The sequence below is a fragment of the Oenanthe melanoleuca genome, chromosome 1 (genome assembly GCF_029582105.1).
Source record: "Oenanthe melanoleuca isolate GR-GAL-2019-014 chromosome 1, OMel1.0, whole genome shotgun sequence".
Lineage (NCBI taxonomy): Eukaryota > Metazoa > Chordata > Aves > Passeriformes > Muscicapidae > Oenanthe > Oenanthe melanoleuca.
In genome coordinates, this window is record NC_079333.1 from 86,571,709 (window position 1) to 86,590,102 (window position 18,394).

The 18,394-nt window shown below is 40.9% G+C and overlaps 1 protein-coding gene across 8 annotated transcripts in view; it reads right to left on the bottom strand.

The window, feature by feature from the left end:
• Positions 1-17,928, bottom strand: part of TFDP1 (transcription factor Dp-1) — a 35,702-nt gene extending 17,774 nt beyond the window's left edge. For 2 of the 8 annotated variants that reach the window (XM_056482397.1, XM_056482358.1), the window contains exons 1-3: positions 17,159-17,400; positions 16,276-16,357; positions 3,808-3,874 (exon numbers count right to left, since the gene is read on the bottom strand). In XM_056482397.1, the coding sequence (XP_056338372.1) occupies positions 3,808-3,874; positions 16,276-16,287 (79 nt within the window). In that variant the 5' untranslated portion in view covers positions 16,288-16,357; positions 17,159-17,400. Of the gene's footprint in view, positions 1-3,807; positions 3,875-16,275; positions 16,388-17,158; positions 17,401-17,808 lie in introns of those variants that run through there. The other 6 variants (XM_056482390.1, XM_056482379.1, XM_056482421.1 and 3 more) reach the window with 6 other exon arrangements.
• Between the last annotated feature and the right edge of the window lie 466 nt (positions 17,929-18,394).

Genomic DNA, 18,394 nt, shown 5'->3' on the forward strand with positions numbered 1-18,394 from the left:
TTTGTGGGGGTTGTTGTTTGGGTTTTTGGGGCTTGTTGTGTTTTTGTTTGGGGTTTTTAAACATACTGTTTTCTCCTCTTAAAACAAATAAAGTCAGTCTCTGCTGTAAAAGAAAAATCCTAATCTGGAGTTCATGGCTGAGCCCAGTTGCTCCAAAATGAGCTACTGGAAGCATGTCCCCATTTGCTGAAGTGAAAAGGTTGTATACACTGGTAAACTGTTTCTGTCAGCAGACATTAATAAATAGTCAGGGAATGAGTGTATGGATAAGACTTGCATACAGAGATTATTTTCTAATATACCCTCTCTCTCTGATTCCAAATCTTTAGGACTTTTTGAGCAAGAGGTTGCTCAGTATGACTGTTCAGCAAGATGGTGATGTCCCCTCTTCATTATTCATCTAAGAAACAACAGCAACATAACCCTGCCACCGAAACTCAAGTTTGAAAAGAACTTACCCAGTTACCATATTTCTGCCAGAGCAAATTAAAAACTTATAGAAGCTCATCCACAACCTATTCTGAAAGCATTGCAACAAAGCTGTTCAGGCTGTGAGTTTTTGCATTCATAACCTGTTTTGGCCAGAAAAGTCAATCTTTGCTGATCTTTCATAGCTGAGTCATATACCTACCACTTAGTCACACACCTTATAGACTGCTGACCAAGATGTTATAGAACCATTTCAGTAACAATATTCTGTTCTTTCTCTTCAACCCTTTCTCTTTTTTGCAAGCATGTCCTTATGACCCAGCACACAAGTCATTTTTTGTCCTCTACCATCCCCTAAAACCTTTCTTCCTCTGACAGCTGAACTCCTCCTTTCACATCTGGCTAGCAACTAAAGAAACTAAAGCACGTTACAGATTTCTTGTTGGATTTGCACTCTCAATTCACTGAGTCTCAGAGTTAGACCTTCCCAAAACTATGATGGAATGCACCCTCTGGTATTACTAATTCAATGACTTTGAGTGCTGTAGGAGCATAAGAACTTCAAAAAGTAGCCAGGCTCCTGCATTCTCCCTCAAGAGCCTGCCCGATTACTGCCGTCAAGGGCAGCAGATTGGGCTAAACAAACCTCTCATCTGACACAGTAGGCAGATTTGATCCCATAACCAGTATCAATCATGCAATGTACTCTCAATCTCTTCTTGAGATTGACCTGCAACTCCCAGAAAAGACTCTTTCCTTTTAAGAAATACAAATCCAAAGGGGAAGATGAAGAAAAAAAACAGAACAAAACAAAAAACCAAGCAAACAAACAAAACCACCTTTTAATGATGACCACCAGATAAGAACATAAAGATTTTTTTCCTAACCACCTTCAACTCAACCTAGAAAGTATATAAGACACACTTCTGCTACCCTATGGAAAGCTTACTCCATGACATTCTGGACTGAATCCTCTCTCTCCATCATGTAATTAAGAGAAATTTTGAAATAATTTTGAGAAATTTTTGCTATTTTAAAAAATAGCAGAGGACAGCACTTTGTTGATCTAATGGCATGGAATGCAGACAATTACTTTTAGAGAGAGTGTAGTACTTCTGTGTGTAGTTGTCAAAGTCAACATTTAAAGTCTGCACAAAACCTCCTAAAATTACAAAAACTGGCAAAGGAAAAATGTACCTCTATAGTGAATAAATTCTGATACATATCTGAGTACTTTAGTAACAAGTATTTGCAAGTTTAAGCTCTGATTAAGACAACAGAGCCTGCACATAAAACACAGACAAGCTAGAGACAAAATCCACAAACTGATGAGGCCAAAAGAAATAGTTGTTTCTTCACAATATTAAGAATTAGTTACTGTCTATTAACTTCACAGAACTTATCTCAAAGCAATGAGATGCAGAAATTGACTGAGGATAGCTCAGTTTGCTGTGTTATACATTGAGAGTAGAGCCTGACTCTCAAGCTGGGCAAAGTGCAGGGATATAATAAACTATTTAATGAGTTTATTAATTGAATTTGTTTACAAAATTCTATAAGCAATAAAATGCCCTCCAAATTGACCAGCTCTACTTAAGGAGCTATGTAATAATGGAATAGTCATATTTCCAGTTCTTGCTGTCTAGACTGCAGTGTTTTTACTAGATCTCCACTGACTGTAACAGGGTCTAGACGCCTATGTGGGTGTAAAATGTACCCTCCTAAAGTACCTGCCCTGAAAAAAAAAAATTTTTACTGCCCACAGGGTTAGGACATATGGTACAGCTGCTAAGGATCAGGTACCTACTTGCACACTTCTTTAGCTCAGGGAGGTGTGAATGTTTACAGAAATACACCTCCAGTTAATACGGGTCTTTACTCAACCCTTAGTGCCCTCTCCACCAAATGCAGACAGATTAGTGGGATACCCACCTTTTGTAAAGCAATGTGTCTTTTAGACAAGGAAATGTCCAAGACAGAGTCTTGGTCAATAAAATACTTGCTGTACCTAGAGGTGGTGACAGAAGTTAAATAGGTTTCCTGAAATGATATATAAAATACTAGAGCAGTAATATTAAAGGAGTTTACCTGAACTGGACTACAGGTTAATCTGGGAGTACTGGAGCATTCCAACAATGCTTAAAGTCAGCAATTAGTCAACAGTAAGGTTTACAGACAGTTAGCAGATAATTCTCCTAATACAAATTTCAGCTTACTTCATGCACCTTATCAAAGTACACCATTAGTTACACACAAGAATAAAGCAAACTTTCATTATTTGGAAGCAACTACAAAGGAGAATGGCCATTTTGCCAAAATATACTGTGAAATGCCTATGAACCAAATATAATGCTGCATAGAAAAATTACTGATCTCTCCATACAAAATGACTGATACTTCACTTGGGAGTCACACATACTGTTTTAATCACTTGTATCTAAAAAATTTGATTAAAGCAATCAAACAGGCTCAAAGGATACAAGGAAAACACAGAGGACAAAGAGCACATCTGATGAACAATCTAGGAAATAATGGCTTGTTGGCCCATCAAACTAGTAAAGACTAGTTAAGATACTCAGTTGTTCTTTATAAGCAGTAGGTAAACATACTGGAGAAAATTATTAACCTGATAAACAGTTGTCATCAGCAGAACACATAAACTGACAAGAATATACTTTACTGGAATTAAGAAGAGTTCTCCAGTCTTGCTATGGAAACAGCCCTCCCGTAAGAACACATGAAATGTTGTCTTCAATTGCAGGATAATCAGTTTACAGAAGAGGTTACTGACATAGCTGTCCAGAACTGCAAGTGGCTGTAACTCTGTGTCACTTCTGCTCTTCTCCCAACTTCTCAAATGTTTAGGTACTCTCAGTTTTTAGCTCACATATCAAATTCAAGTTCAAATTCATATTCATATTGTGTGTTTTATTAAATTGCTTAGTGACATTACATTATCATACACACACAGGCATTATCTGCAAGTCCAAAGCAGTTGTGTTCACAATATATTTTGAGATAAGCTTGCAGCAGAGTGGATGCACTATCATAAAAACTGTCATAACCCATTTTAAACTTCTGCCTTCCTGAATTTTTTTTTTCCATTTGCTAAAACACCCCAAAGATGTCTCAGAACATCCTGGTCTTTATACTTAAATACAAGCTACACTAAGGAGATCACATATGGGACAAACCACCACTGAACTGCACCTGTAGTTTTAAGACAATTATAAACCACAGCAAATCTACAGTTTGCTTACTGATCATATAACTGAAGAAAAACTTTACAAAAACTATACTAAGAAAACAGTTTAAAGCCAGTAGAATGCATAACAACTAAAAATCAAGAAATAGAGAGTCTAAGAATTGTGTTCTTACCTTTTCCAGGACTTAGGTTTTGGTCTATAAACACCTTAAGCTCTCCATTGGCTTCAATTAGTCCAGCCTGTTAAACAAAGCAACTTTTATTACATTTACAAACACAGATAACTTTTTATTGGTAAAGATGAAAGGTATCTTACCAGTAGCCTCTACTGCTACCACTCTCATTTTGTCACAAATCTGCCACTATGTATTGTTTGGGGTATAGTACTTGTCAAATTTTAAGATCTTGATTTTACAAACACCATATTCTTTAAAAGCAGGCAGAAAATCAGTTCACACCTACTTTGCTATTTGTGTCCTAAGCTCTTACAATGTGTATGCACTGTTTTAACAGCTGAACACCCTTCTAATCAAAACTACTGACACCTACAACTACACCTTTCTCTCTGTAGAAACTACTCACCTAATACATAAAGGTAAAAACATTACAGCAAAAACAGTACAGGTGGTGGAGAGTGCCTGGGCTATTTTCATTTTAATAATGAAAAATACAATTAATAAGAAATATCCTGAGCTTTTAAATTATTATTTTTTAAAGACCAGAATACAAACCTCTTATGTGAAAAAAGCTATAGGGTGACATAAGGTTTATAAGAAACCTCACAGTAGTGATTAACTTCAAAATACTAATAATTCTTGAATAGAGAACAGGATGCAATAATTTCTTTGTACCTGCAGACAAAACAGTTCTGAAAAATAAATTAATGAAGACAGGACACACTGTTTCCATTTAGGAACAACACAAGCAAGTCAATCCCTGTACTTAACCACAGTGCAGTATATGGTGTTCCAGAGGCTGAAAACTCCTGAGCTGCATTTTGAGCAGTGGGTATGTGCAGGCTACTGAGAACCCTGAGCAAGAACCAAGTGCTTTGCTGACACTTAGCAGCAAAGCTTATCCCTGAGAAGTCTACCTGAAGAGCCCTACTTGAGATCTGCCAGCAGTTTGGGAAAACAAGGAAGCCACTAGATGATGCTGTGGAGCCATTATTATCCAGGTGTATCAGACCAAGGACTTCTTACCAAAGACAGGGAACTTTAAGAAACAGGAAACTTTCTCTCCTCAGTGAATGGGGAGAGAGGATGATGGAGCATAGGGGACAGGCTGGAATTTCACAGAAGACAAATTTTGCTAAGGGAGGCATAAAGAGCATGGTCTGTAATGGCATGGCAGCAATAAGGACCTGGTCACACAGAGAAAATGTGAGTGAGCAGACAGTAGAAGTGATGGATAGAATAAAGAGCCTGTGGCAGTTCTGTCCTCCATTCCCCCCTCCTAAAAAGTAACACAATAGCATAATTTTAGGGAGGCTGCAACAAATTTCAGTTGCTTCAGAACACTGCCTGTCATCCTTCATGCCCAGGGCTGGGATTTTTAAGACCCACTGGAAAAAAGGATGGTTTTACCACCCTATTCCCAGGCACCAGAACTCTTTAAAAGTTTCACTCTTTATCACACTTAACTAATTAATAATAATTAATTAATTATAAATAAATAAATGAGACTAGGAAAGCATTTAATATATTGTGGTTTTGATCAGAAAACCACCAAGAAAATGACTATTTTAATCTGTAATGTCTTTCTTTTAATTTTATTTAAAATAATTTTGAATTATTAAATCCATTCATTGGTTTGATATGCAAAAACAAACCTGCACTGAGTGTATGTCAGTTACAATGATATCCCAAAATCAAATATTTAAGGTGTGATATTCTGCAAATTCAAATATTAATGCAAACCACTATTTCAGAAATTAGAAAATTAGGCAATTCAGTAATCAGTTACTTATTGGTCCCTTCCATTCTCTATTTTTTCCAAATAGAATGTCTCCAGTAAAATCTTTTCTATTCATTTTAAGTAAACAAACCAACACCAATACAGTATTGAATAATCTCAAACTTCAAGTCTTCTTCTGCATAATTAAAAGAGTGAAAAAATATTACCCAAAACAATAGGCAGCTCCAAAACCCATAATTTAATCTAGCATTGCAAAGGCCCATCTCAATGATATATGCTCTACACCATGCTCTTGTGTGACTGAAACTACAGAAGTCACTGAAAAACTAGAGAACATTTGGGAAAAAACACCATACTTAATCAATAAAAGAATTTGGAAAATTCAGAGAATAGCAATCACCAAATAACGACAAGAATCCCCTCAGGGACCACAATACTAATGACCAATATAGAAGTTACAGTTCCACCACCTTTCTACCAGTGTCTTCCTAAAGGTTCACCTCTAGCAGTTAAAATGCACATAAACATTTGTAAGCATATGCCCAGAAAGACTCCAAGAAAGCTATTTGGAAAGAATACTATGAATCCCACAGCAAAACAGCACCTCCAGCTGCTATTATTCATAGTGAAAACTCATTTCTAGTGAAAATTCTGTTATTCCAGCCCAGTATGCTCTCTCTTCACATTTCTGCATACACTTTTAATTCTAAGGTTAGCAAAACTTATCCCTGGTTGAAGGGACAAGTTTTGGTCAAAGAAAATTGAGAAGCAAAACTTTCACCCCATACAGACTGCTGGTGTCTTTGTTCTTTAGTGGAAACACTAGACAAAATATCTCTGTGTGCATTTTGAGAACATTCTTGCTATTTTTCAAGCCAGGTTATTTTGGAGGAAGCACCAGGATTACTCCTCTGGGACCAACATAACATAGCACCCAAAAGAGAAAAAGAAAATAAAGGAATACATGACTGCAGATCCCATTCTGGATATTATAATCACAGATTGACAGTGAACCAAAAATAAAAAAAACCAAGCCCAGAACACCACCAAAACCAATCCTTTCCCCTCCCTCCCACCCAAAAAAAAAAAACAAAAAAAACAAAAAAAACAAAAAAAAAAAAAAAACAAAAAAAAAAAAAAAAACAAAAAACAAAACAAAACAAAACAAAAAAAAAAAAAAAAAAAAAAAACAAACAAAACAAAACCCACCCAGGAAAAAGTATTCGATTTTCCCCAATGGAAAGGTAGCTTTCTGTCAGGAAAGGTTCAGACATCAAAGAAATTCTATTTTCTGATGAGAAAATACACTTAGCTTTTAGGCCTTATCAAGCTACTTTTAAGAAGGTAGTTGGATTTTTACTATTTTCCTTTGTATTTTTTTTTTTTTTTATACCACAGTTTCTTCTTATCTTCTCATGATTCTCCATCTCAAGATGCATTGCATCTTTTGATGTGATCCTGGGGCTGCTTGAAATAATAATGCTCTTAATATCTGATTTTGAAAGCTTATTAGGTGCGTGCAACTTCACAATTCAGAAAAGTTTTCCTCTTCAAAGACACATGAAGGCTATGTCTACTTCTCTACAGCAACAAAAAGAAACCCCTGAAATCCTGAACAGGCAAAAGATACAGATACAGCCTTCATCCTTCACACACTACAACAAAGCCAACAATCATTTTTAAAAATAGCTTTTGACATCCAACACAGCATCTAAACTGTAATAACATAATATCTTCCCACAATCACCAGAAAGGAGGATAAAGCCTACTGGACAAATTAGCAGATCTGGTAATTTGAACTGCAGAAGCTGTGGTGGAGTGGAGATCCCAATCATCACCAAGGTTTGGTCTCAGCTCATTGTTCAGAGCTCCTCAGGAAAAGAAATTAACTGAAGGCTAAACATATTAAAAAAAAAATCAACTAAAGTTAGCTTTGGCTTGCTATGAGATCATTGGCAGTCCTAAGGACTGGGAAATCTATTTCTGTTTTGTTTACAAGTGAAAACTGAAAAGCACTACAAGTGCCCTCAGCCTGAAAAGCAGTAAACTGGGAAGTATCTTTTTGTTGATTAACAGAAGTTAATCTGAAACAAAGTTTTCTGAAGATTCAGAGAATTTCAATTATTAAAGAATCCCTAGAGATTATGAGAGAATAATTACTATCTTACTAACAAGCACTAACAATAACAATCCTACTAACAAGCACTAACTTACTAACAATAGCAATTTGCAGTCTCTGAAGTTATGCACTAGAAAAACAACATCCTTACAACAAAAATACAATTTCTTCCACAGCTTTCCAGTCTTGCAATTCAATTTGTTAGTAAAAAACTGGCATCAAATTGTTCACTAAGCCTTTAAATTAAAAAGGAAAATATGCAAGGTGAATTTGGACTAAGGACAACCTATAAAAGCAAGAAGTTTATCTGACAAAAACCAAGACTAAACAAGTACATGTGCTATGTATATCAGATTTAACCAGAGAGGCACCTTGCCCCACACTAGTTCAAATAAGCATGGGGAAGAGAAGGGTGCCTTTGTGCCACAGAAATACCCCATTTTAAGAACACTACCTGAAAAAGTGCTGGAAGAAGAATAAAAATGGTAGAGATACATGAAACAGGTCCCTGCTATAAGGCTGTTTCTCAGAAAGAAATTTTCATTTATTCACAGCAGATTAAGCCCATAGAGCATAGAGGTACAGGACTGGGTTTGACAAAGAGATACAGGTGCAAAAATACAAGAATGGTTGAAGAATGGGAGTCAGAATGGGACAGTCTGAAGAAGAGACAATTTTAGGACTGGCTGGGAAAGACACAAAAACAAGCTAGAAAATCAGATGGAAGACAGCAGAATTAGGAGCTGAGGCAGAGAAACAGTGAGTCACTGTAAAAGTACAGGCAATACAACTTTTTAGAACCTAAGAAATCTTTAATGGAACAATGAGATCAAATCCTGTGAGAAGAGGGAAGAACACGGGAAGTGGGAAAACGAATACAGCCTGAACTACAACTGAAAGGGGAAATAAGCTGGGACTCAGACAGAGAAGCTCTAAATAAATTAGGAAAGAAGCAGCAATGACAGAATCAGAAAATGGAGGAATTGGGAAGAAAAGCATTTCCACCCAGAGCTTGTCAGAGGCATTTGGTCAGGTTGATGGTTGGACTTCTTGATCTTTGGTCTTTTCCAACCACAACAATTCCACAGTTTCACAACCAGGATGATGCCTCTGCTGTCTACAAGCATTTGCAAAGCACACCAGCAAACTACCACCCCTCTTGTGCAAAACTGCACCTAACTCAATCCAGGATGATCCCCAGCCATTTTAATGGCAATATGTCCAAATGCTCCACGCCATGCAATGTTACTATGGGCCACTTTATTGACAATGCAGGATTCCTTTTTTGTTTGCCTTGTTTCAGTATCAGGAAGCAACAGAAAATAAGCAAAGTTACAAAGTGGAACTGGAATAAAGCTTATAACCAGAAATAAACAACCTTATTTTAAGACTGCTTAAACAACCTTTATTCTTCTTTCACCACTATCCATATGCAAATGTCATTTATAACAAGATGATAATGAACTACTTTCCCCATTGGTTTCTCATCACATGCAGGGACCAAAGCAAACGTGCTCTGGGAATGAATTATTATGCAACTGCAAAAGATTAATTTTATGAGACATCCATTTCATTTTTTGCAAAAAATTAAAAGGCAATCAAGATATTAAATAGAGGAATATTGTAGAAAAGGGGAAAAAAATTCTTAAATATAAAACATTTGGATTTAATTTTGGAAATTAAGCCAGTGAGAACTATTGTTTACTGTATAAATAATATTAAAACTTTTGAAGTTGGGCTACAGCAGTCTGATTGTTCAAAATTCTCAGATGTGCTGTTTTACTGTGTTCCAGCAGTCTTCTTCTGAAACAGAGATAACCATAGCACATCCTCAGTTCATGGCAGTATCTTCAGGATTAATCTGCCAACCACCCAGCAATGAGCTACACCATAGAAATGAGCTTTCCAAAGAATATACTTGAATTTTTAGCACCTTAACTAACAAGGCACAGTCAAAGCACTAAAATAAAGGTCTGCATACCACAGAATTGTCAAGACAAAAAGCTAAATACAGGTGAGAAGCTCAGTCAAACACTGTCAATCTTCGTCTGAATACGGGCTCTGCTGATACTGCAGATGGACACTGAGTAATAAACAAAATTACACCCAAGGTTTCCTTTACTGCAGAATATGTCAAGACCATTAGCTTCTGTTTTTTCTGACAAGAGCAGCATATCCAGAATTCAGCAAAATTAAATTAAGAACTCACTTCGAAGACAAGTCAAATGGTGGTCCTGTCTAAGCAGCCAACAGACCAAAAACACCTCAAGTGTCAAAAGTCACTCCATGGTGTTGCTTTTTACAGTAATTCAATTGGTCAAGTGATACAACCCTTCCAAAATTTGATGCTGACGTCCCCAAAACTGACAGTGAAGCTGTAAGAACGAAGCAGAATCGAATACCAGAGTCCTAGTGGTAAATATGACATCAAAGCACTGGTTTTCCACTTCTACCACATAAATTAATCAGAAATAAAATCATCATTAGTATCCTCCTGGACTAAGTACCCATATGTGGAGGTACCAGCAGCAGCCACTTCCACAACTGCATCCTGCAACCATTCTAGGTTTGACCATAAGAGATTGCTGCTTTTCCAGCCAAATCAAACCTTTAGAGCAGCTTGCTCACCAGCATCTGAACCACAGCTGAAATCAACAAATAACATTACACAGGACCCTTCCAAAACCATCTGCCTCACCATCCTCCTTTTCAGTTTATTACAAGGCTGGAGTGGCCCACAGTCTAACTTTCAACCATGTCTGTGTTATCAATAATGCAACACTGGAACCCTTAGCAAATGTAATGTAACACAAGTAGCCAGAAGCATTTTTGGGGAATATGGACCACTGTCCATCATTAAAATCAAGTTGTCTGCTACCTGAGAACCGTTTCAATACAGACAACATTTAGCAAAGATTGATCCATTCTACTTCCTACTCCTAATTAGCTATAATAAATCTCCATTAATAGATACCCACGCAGTCAAATGCAAACACTAAAACAATTAATCCCCAGCGTAACTTAACTTCTAAAATTTTTGGTTTTTTTAGCCTGCTGCCATCACAGTGTAGTTATTCAGTAAAATACAGCATACCTACATAAAGCCACTACCATTAACTGGCACATACAATAAATAAAGTGCAACACAGGCTACAAGAAAATGCTTCATTAAGGCAAATAAATTGGCAAAGTGATAGGTAACTTCTGAGCTGTTATTTCCTGATTTTATAACACAAACGAACATAGGAAAAAAACAGCTCGGACTGAGTGCCTGGAATGTATAAAATAAAAGATCACTTTCCTTTTGCCTTCTTGGGAAAAGCAAATTAAAAAAATTAGCAGCATATGAAACCCCAAACAGAGATGCCTTTTTAGATGACCTAATTTTGTAATATTATTTGATCACTAGTTTGGAAACTTCTGGATGTTAGAACTCACTAAAGGCAAATAGAAGTAGATCAACCTACTGAACTAAAATGATATCAAAGAAGGAGCATGACCACTTCAGATTCCTCAAAGACTTAACTTCTCTAGTCTGCCTCAATGAAATTTCCAGTACATAACCCAAAAATAAACATTAAAGGAGAAATGCATACTGGTATTTTAAGAAAAGTCTGAAAAATATTTTGAAAACCTCTCATACTTTCTAGGGATTGAAAGTGCATCACGTAAAAAAGGTCCAAAATAAAGTGTTTTTCCTACTTCCACTGGGTTGTTTTTAATCCATCCCAAACTGAATTTTTTTAGAGTCGCTCAAGATTGATGTAGAAACATCACGTGGAAGTTACTAAAAAGTACAACTTTTATGGTGTTCAGGCAAAAAATTAATACAAAAGCACAGATTTTGATTTTCCACAAAAACAGCAGCCCTGTTAACCTACCCAGTAAAACCATGTTGAGAAGTCAGTTTGCTGCGGGTTTTTAAAATATTCTTTATATTACTTATACTGTGAAATAAATCCACTAGACTAAGCCATATACCTGAATGCATTCTGAATACTCAACCAAAATAAACTACCAGTGTTAATCCCCACATCTGTACATCTCTTAAACAGTTATGTTAGATCAGGTGATGAACTTTTCACACTTATGGTGTGTCCCCATATTTCCACATGTTAATGGGGCTTCCTTTGCAAAACTGGATATATGTGCCATATCTTTTACTCAGTAAGATTCATGAAAGTACCATAAAAAACTGAAGATACAATAACTTTTAAGTAAACTAGGGATCAAGAGAAAAATCTCTCATAAAATAACTTAAGCAAAAGATGACAGTAGAACATAATTTTTAAAAATAAATTTAAAAATCAAATCTTTGGAACAAGCAGTTTCAAAGCCAACACCACTGTCAGTTACCTATGAAACTCAAGAACAACTCTCAAGAAAGGGATTTTAGTCTGTGAGAAATTCTGAAGGCTAACAGTGGTGTGTCAATTTAAAAATTTTTTGAAGTTTTTTTTTCAACTTTCTGTGCACAATTTATTTTTAAATGGCTTGACGCAGTCCATCCACTAATGGTGGACAACAGAAACAATCACAAACAGGACTAGGTAAGAATATTTCATTTATAAGACTCCTCTATTCTGCTAAGTGTCATTTTGGAGATTAGAAGGAACCATACTCATTCCTTTTGTCTAACCCCTTTCTCTTCAATATTCACTGTAACACCATGCACTAGACTATCCTCCATAACAGATCCAGTTCCTGCAAGTGGTTGCATTAAGAGTACAGAAGTTCATCAGAAAAACTCCACTGTTTCTGCTTCTTCTTCTCTCCAATATACCACTGAGTCTTGGAGAAAAGATCCAAAAGATTCTCCTTCCTTATGGCTCCTTGAGAGGCCTCAACAGTTCAGCAGTGACAGAAGTAACTGAGGTGAGAAACATGGTCACCACATGCTACAGAAGCTGGTAATTTAGTGATGGAAGGTACACTAACCAGTGATACAAAAAAAAGTATTTATCATCTTAATTCACAGATAATTCTCAACATATAACTGAGTATAAAAGTGGCGAGCAGGCACTGCCCAGTCTTTCAATGAAAGCTGGAAAAAAAAATGTATCAAATTTACTTTCCTGCTACAATAATTCCTTCTACTTCATTCAATGCTGCATCCTGCCTAGTTTTAGGCACACCAAGGGTGGACAGGTGACCAGTGCACACAGGGAACTGCTTTTCCCCCCACTGTTACTCCCATGAATCCAGTAAGCAGAACAAGTAGACTGAGAACCTTGGCTGTACATTTGGCTCCTTCAGCTCCTGCCTGGAAGGTGCCACATTTGTAAATAGTGGAAGAGTTCAGAGGAGACGAGGCAAACTCAGAGTGACACTGATAAACTAAGAAAGAGGAATTCTGTCTAGGATGAAGTTTCTGGATACTGTCCATATGCAATGACCAAACATTTCCCACACAGTGCAAATGCAGGTGTAAAACCTCAACCTGTCATCCCAATTCTGAAAAGCAAGGAGTGATCCCCTCTCAAGGTACACAAGTCTTTGAGATACTGCAATTGCTGTTCTCCTGTCCACACGTATTTTTTCAGTTTCTTCAAACTGCACAAATAGTAAAGTCTTTCTAGGAACTAAGATGTCTTGAACTAAATGGGATATACCATATCTGCCTGATTCTGTCAGAATTGCTTCTCAGCCTCACAGTCATAAACTCAAAAATGCTGTGCTTACTGCTATTACCTGATCACACTGGAAAATGAGTGCTTCTTTCTTTCGTCCTTTATCTTTACTGCACTTCAGATCTCCTACCCAAAACATGAATTAATATACCCATGGATACTTTAACCTTCACAAGCTAGATTTCTTTTTACATTATTGTTTTTCAAGCTATCCAGCTAGAATATCCTGATTACACACAAGCCCCACCTGCTGGCTCTTAATTAAGGTGCTAGGTATGAATGCATCTTCTTCCCTCCACCTCATAGTTTCCTGACTACTACGGAGGAAATAAAAGTATTTTGCATAAAACCCCAAAATATAAATGAAAAAAATTTAAAACCAATGCTTTGCTGCTTATTGTCTCTTGATTGTACACTCCGAAAAGCATTAGAGAGATACATTTTAAAGTAATACTTCAGAGAATTTAGACCTGGACCATCCAGCTCATAAACATTATTTTGCTTACCTGATCACTACTTTAGCAGTTCTTTAGTACTTTATAAAAACATTTCACTGGGCTTGCAGTACTCTCCATCACACTCCCCTGCTTGTTCAATTATCCAGTAAAGTCTCAGTCTGCAAACCGTTATAAGTGTTTGACTTTTCTAGCAGGTCTTGTCAAATTACCGCTTTTATAAAGAGGCATCAGAAGAACTGGAAGGGAGCAACAGAAGGAAAAGTGCTCTCCTGCAGCAGGCAGGAAGAAGCATGAAGCAGGAGTGTGTTCTGCTGTGGTGCACTGTCTCCACACCTTCCCCCTGTGCAGGGCTCCCTGCCCACTGTCACCATGGCACGCTGGCCCCAGCAGCACAGGACACCAGTGGGATGCACAGCACACCTGCACTCCCAGGCTGGAGCACTCTGAACCTGCCTGGCCATGGAAATGCCATCTGAAACCCAGACCCAGCATTGCTGCAGCACAGCCCTTCCCACAGTTAGCCATCTCAGCTCTGCTGAGAAAAAGGGAAGGAAGGGGCAGGAGCAATCATCAGCTATGCCATCTTCTTCACCACTACATCTAACAGACAGTTAGAGCACTTGATGGGTGACATGGCAGAAACACAGGCTAATAATCACAGCAATATTTTCACATCTGCATGTTTAAATTTACAGCAACACAGGTTTTCCGAGACTCAGTGTCCAGAAATTTAGTGATACTGTCTGTATCATGCTTAATTCCATTATTCTGCTTGAAAAAGAACTTGGACTTTGAACAAAAATATGGAAATAAATCTCTTCTCTTCTGAAAATTAAAAAAAAAGTGTTACACTAATTAACATCTCTATGTTATAGCACTAAACCACAATTCATAGGGCCCATATTCAGACCTAGAAATTTAAAATTTCCCAATATTCTCTACACATTTTAGGTGTCATGTAACGGTGGGTACAAAAAGGTAAGTAGTTCATATTTCTTCCCCGAGGCAGGTTTGAGGCATATGTAGATGTTTTTAAGAACAGGTTAGACAATATTCAGTTAAGATTTCATACCCTTTCTAGCTACTGAGCTCGGTGCTCAAGTACATTTAAAATTTTACCTATAACCTGACCCAGATTTTCATTTTTCATATTCAGTTCATTACTTCTATAATAAAGATACTAAAAGCAATTTCTTTTTGTATCTGTAGCACCTTCTCCCATTCCCTAAGTTTACTATGAGGTAGCTTATTCCTTCCTTTCTTTCTTATCTACTCTCTTTCCCAGAATAAACTAAATCTTTCAAAAATAAGGTTTGTTCTTGAATGTCTTATTCCCACTTAGAGCTAGCAGGACATTTGTCTGTATTTCCAGGTGCTAGCAACTCTTCACTTAGCTGATCTCTCTCCCAAAAGCTAGTATCAAACAAATGCACTTTGGTATCTCAATTACTTTGAACCGTTTCAATTCCATCTAGTCTAGCACTCCACTTTCGTTTTCTTCCCGCTTATATGGCCTATCATTCCCTGAACTCTGCTATCTCTAATGTACTTGGCCACCCTTATCTCTTCCAGGCAAGTGACTACGTATGTCTGGCTGCTCCTCCACACATTAGGATGTTTTTCAGTTGAACTGCTAAAATTACATAAAAGATTAAACCAACCACTCTTTCAAGGAAATTCCCGCCATTTGAAAGCCGCGACATTCCACATTAGGCTGCAACCTGCTGTTTAACCAGTGAGTTGTAACACTTTTCTTTAGCTTGCATGCTGTTGTTTTCTGGAGGTTTGGGGTTTTTCTGAAGGGGAGATATATTCTAATTTGAATACAGACTAGTATACTGTCTCATTCTCAATAAGAAAACATGAAAGCCCAATTATATTAGGTATGAACAATGACTGACATCTTAAGGGCAGAATAAACTGAATTTTTTTTTAAATAAGTACTAGAAGGCGGGAAGAGCAAATGTGCTCCATGAGGCAGGTCAGAGAATCAATGCTGCAAACCTTAACGACAGCAGTAAAGGAAATCTATGGTGAAAGTTCCCCAAGCCTGTTTTTACAGACACTAACGAGCATCTTTTGGTAGACAGAGATAAACAATGAACCCATATGGAGAATGAACCATCTTCCCTCAATGTCTGATGCCTTCTTGAACTCAAGAAAGGCAATGTTAGTTGACAACAGTAGTCAAGAACAGCCCCAGCATCTGAACAACACTCGCTGGGCTTTTTTCAATCCAATCCAAACCCAAGCTGTTTCAGTGTTCAATATGAATGCACATAATGACAACGGCCCAAGTGCTGTTATTAGCATAGGGAACTCTCAAGATTAATCACTCTGAAAAAATGGCAGCAGATCTGAAGCTGGTTTACGCTGTCTACAGGAAAACAGCCTAGGCTTGATGCACAGTATAGATAAAGTTCCACATATTCATTAATGCCAGCTACCATAAAGCATGACCCCATTTTATTAATAAATTCTATGTTCCCACATTTTATGTGCTACAAATATACTTACATCTTTTGCCATGTTACCAAAGACTAAAAACCAGCCGTCTTAAAATCTTGATGGCTGCAGGACACAGGGACAATGCTATTTTCTGGAAAGCAGAAAGCAAACACAGCACCAGCTATAAAAAATGAAAGGAGGGAAAGTTTTTACAATTGAAATTATTGACTACTACCAAGCACAATTCAGGTTTCTTTCTGAAGAAAACCACGTTTTTGAAAAGGGAAAAGTTTCCCATCACCACCTTTGCGCCCCCTGAGCCCCACGCACACGTGTGGGGGGCACTCCTCTCCGCTCGGCGGGCGAGCCGCGCCGGGCAGGCAGAGCCCTGCCCCCAGCCGTGCCCGGTCCCACGCCAGGCCGGTCCCTGTCCAGCTGCGCCCCTTCCAGCCCGAGCGCAGGGCGCGGGCAGCGATCACGGCCTCCTCCTCCCCACCCCCCATTTCCAGCAGCAGGCACAAGTAGGCCCCAGGGGCAGCTCCCCCCGGCGCCTTCCAGCCCCGCTTTTCTCCTCCTCCTCCTCGCGGGCGGACGGGCCGCGGCCGCGCCGGGCGGCACAGAGCGGCGGCCGCCCCAGCGCCCCGGGCACCCCGCGCCCGCCCGCGCCCCCCGCCCGGGGCCTCACCGCCCGGGCAGAGCCCTGAGCCCCGCGCCGCCTCCCCCCGGCAGCGAGGGGCCGCGCTAATCGCCTCGGCGGCGGCGGCGGGGGCGCGGGCGAGGGGGGACGCGCCCGGCGGCACCGCGGGCGGCCGCGGGGGGCAGGGGCGGCGGGCGGAGCGCGGCTCCGCGCCGTCCCCATCCCCATCGCGCCCGACCCGCCGCCGGCGGCGCCCCCCGCCGCCGTCCCACGCAGCCCCCGGTGCTCCCATCCTCGGGCGCGGGCTGCCCGCACCTGAGCGGCCGAAGGCAGAGAGAGCCGGCTCCATCCCCCGCCGCCGCCCCGAGACAGGGACCCGGAGCGCGGAGCGGGAGCACCCCCCGCCCGCCGCTTCTGCTGCTGCCGCCGCTTCTGCTGCTGCCGCTGCGGAGGCGCCCGACTGCACATGTGCGGCGGCTGCGCGGGCCTGGCGGGAGGGGGCAGGGGCGGGGGGAGGCGGCGGGACACCGACAGCGGCAGCCCGGGAACAGGGGAGGGAAGCGAGAAGGGAGGAGAGGGCACCGGCAGGGACCGCCTTCCCCCCCCGCGCTCCGGGGGAGGGGGCGCAGGGACAAGAGGCGGCGGGGGAAGAGGGTCTCCCCGGCGGGCTGTCACTTCCCAGCGCGCCTCTGCCCCCGCCGGCCGCCCGCCCGCCGCGCTCCCGGCCGGCCGCCCCCGCACGCCGCGGCCCCGCACACCTGCCCGGCGCCGCTGCCGCCGAGGGGCTGCCGCGGGAACGGGGGCGATGCGGCTAAACGAGCGGGGACGAGCCAGCGCTGCGATCGCCCCCCTCCCACGGACCCGGCGCGCGCGACCCCGCCACTCTTCCCCCGTCTCTTCTTTTTTTTTTCTTTTTTTTTTTTTTTTTTTTTTTAATAAAATTTAAAAAAAAAATTGAAACTTACACTTTTGTGCGTCCCCCTGACGCTGCGCGCTGACGTCACGGGCGCGGCGCGCCTCGCACGGGCACACGCGGAGCGGCCAAGCCAACCCGCCCGCCCGCCGCTCCAAGGCGCGGAGGCAGCCGGCACGGAGCATGCGCGGGATTTTCGCGCCTTCTTCCGACTCCCCGCCCGCGCCGCGGTGCCGCGCGCTGCCGGCGGGCGCGGAGCGGGGCGCGGAGCCGGGCCCGGCGGGGCAGGGCTGTGCGGTTTCGTTGCCACAACATCCTGCTGCCGGTGCTTCCTCATCGCGTTTTGTCCGGCCGTTACTCGAGCGAAGTTTCGCTTGCAGCGATCGTTGCTAAAATTAGAGATTTTGTGGTAATCCAAGCGAAAGTTTTCCTTCGGGCGGTTGCAGCTCCTAACCTTGCGCCCAAAACTAAAGCACCTCGGGGCTGTGCAGCCTCTGCGTGCAATGACGACCGCAGGAACACAGCATGTTAGCGAGGGTTGTGTTGATGTAATTACATCACTGTCCTGTAAGTTTTGGGAAAAAAAACAACCAAAGCCTGCAGCGTTGCTGGGGGGCTACAAAGACAGAGCCCTTATA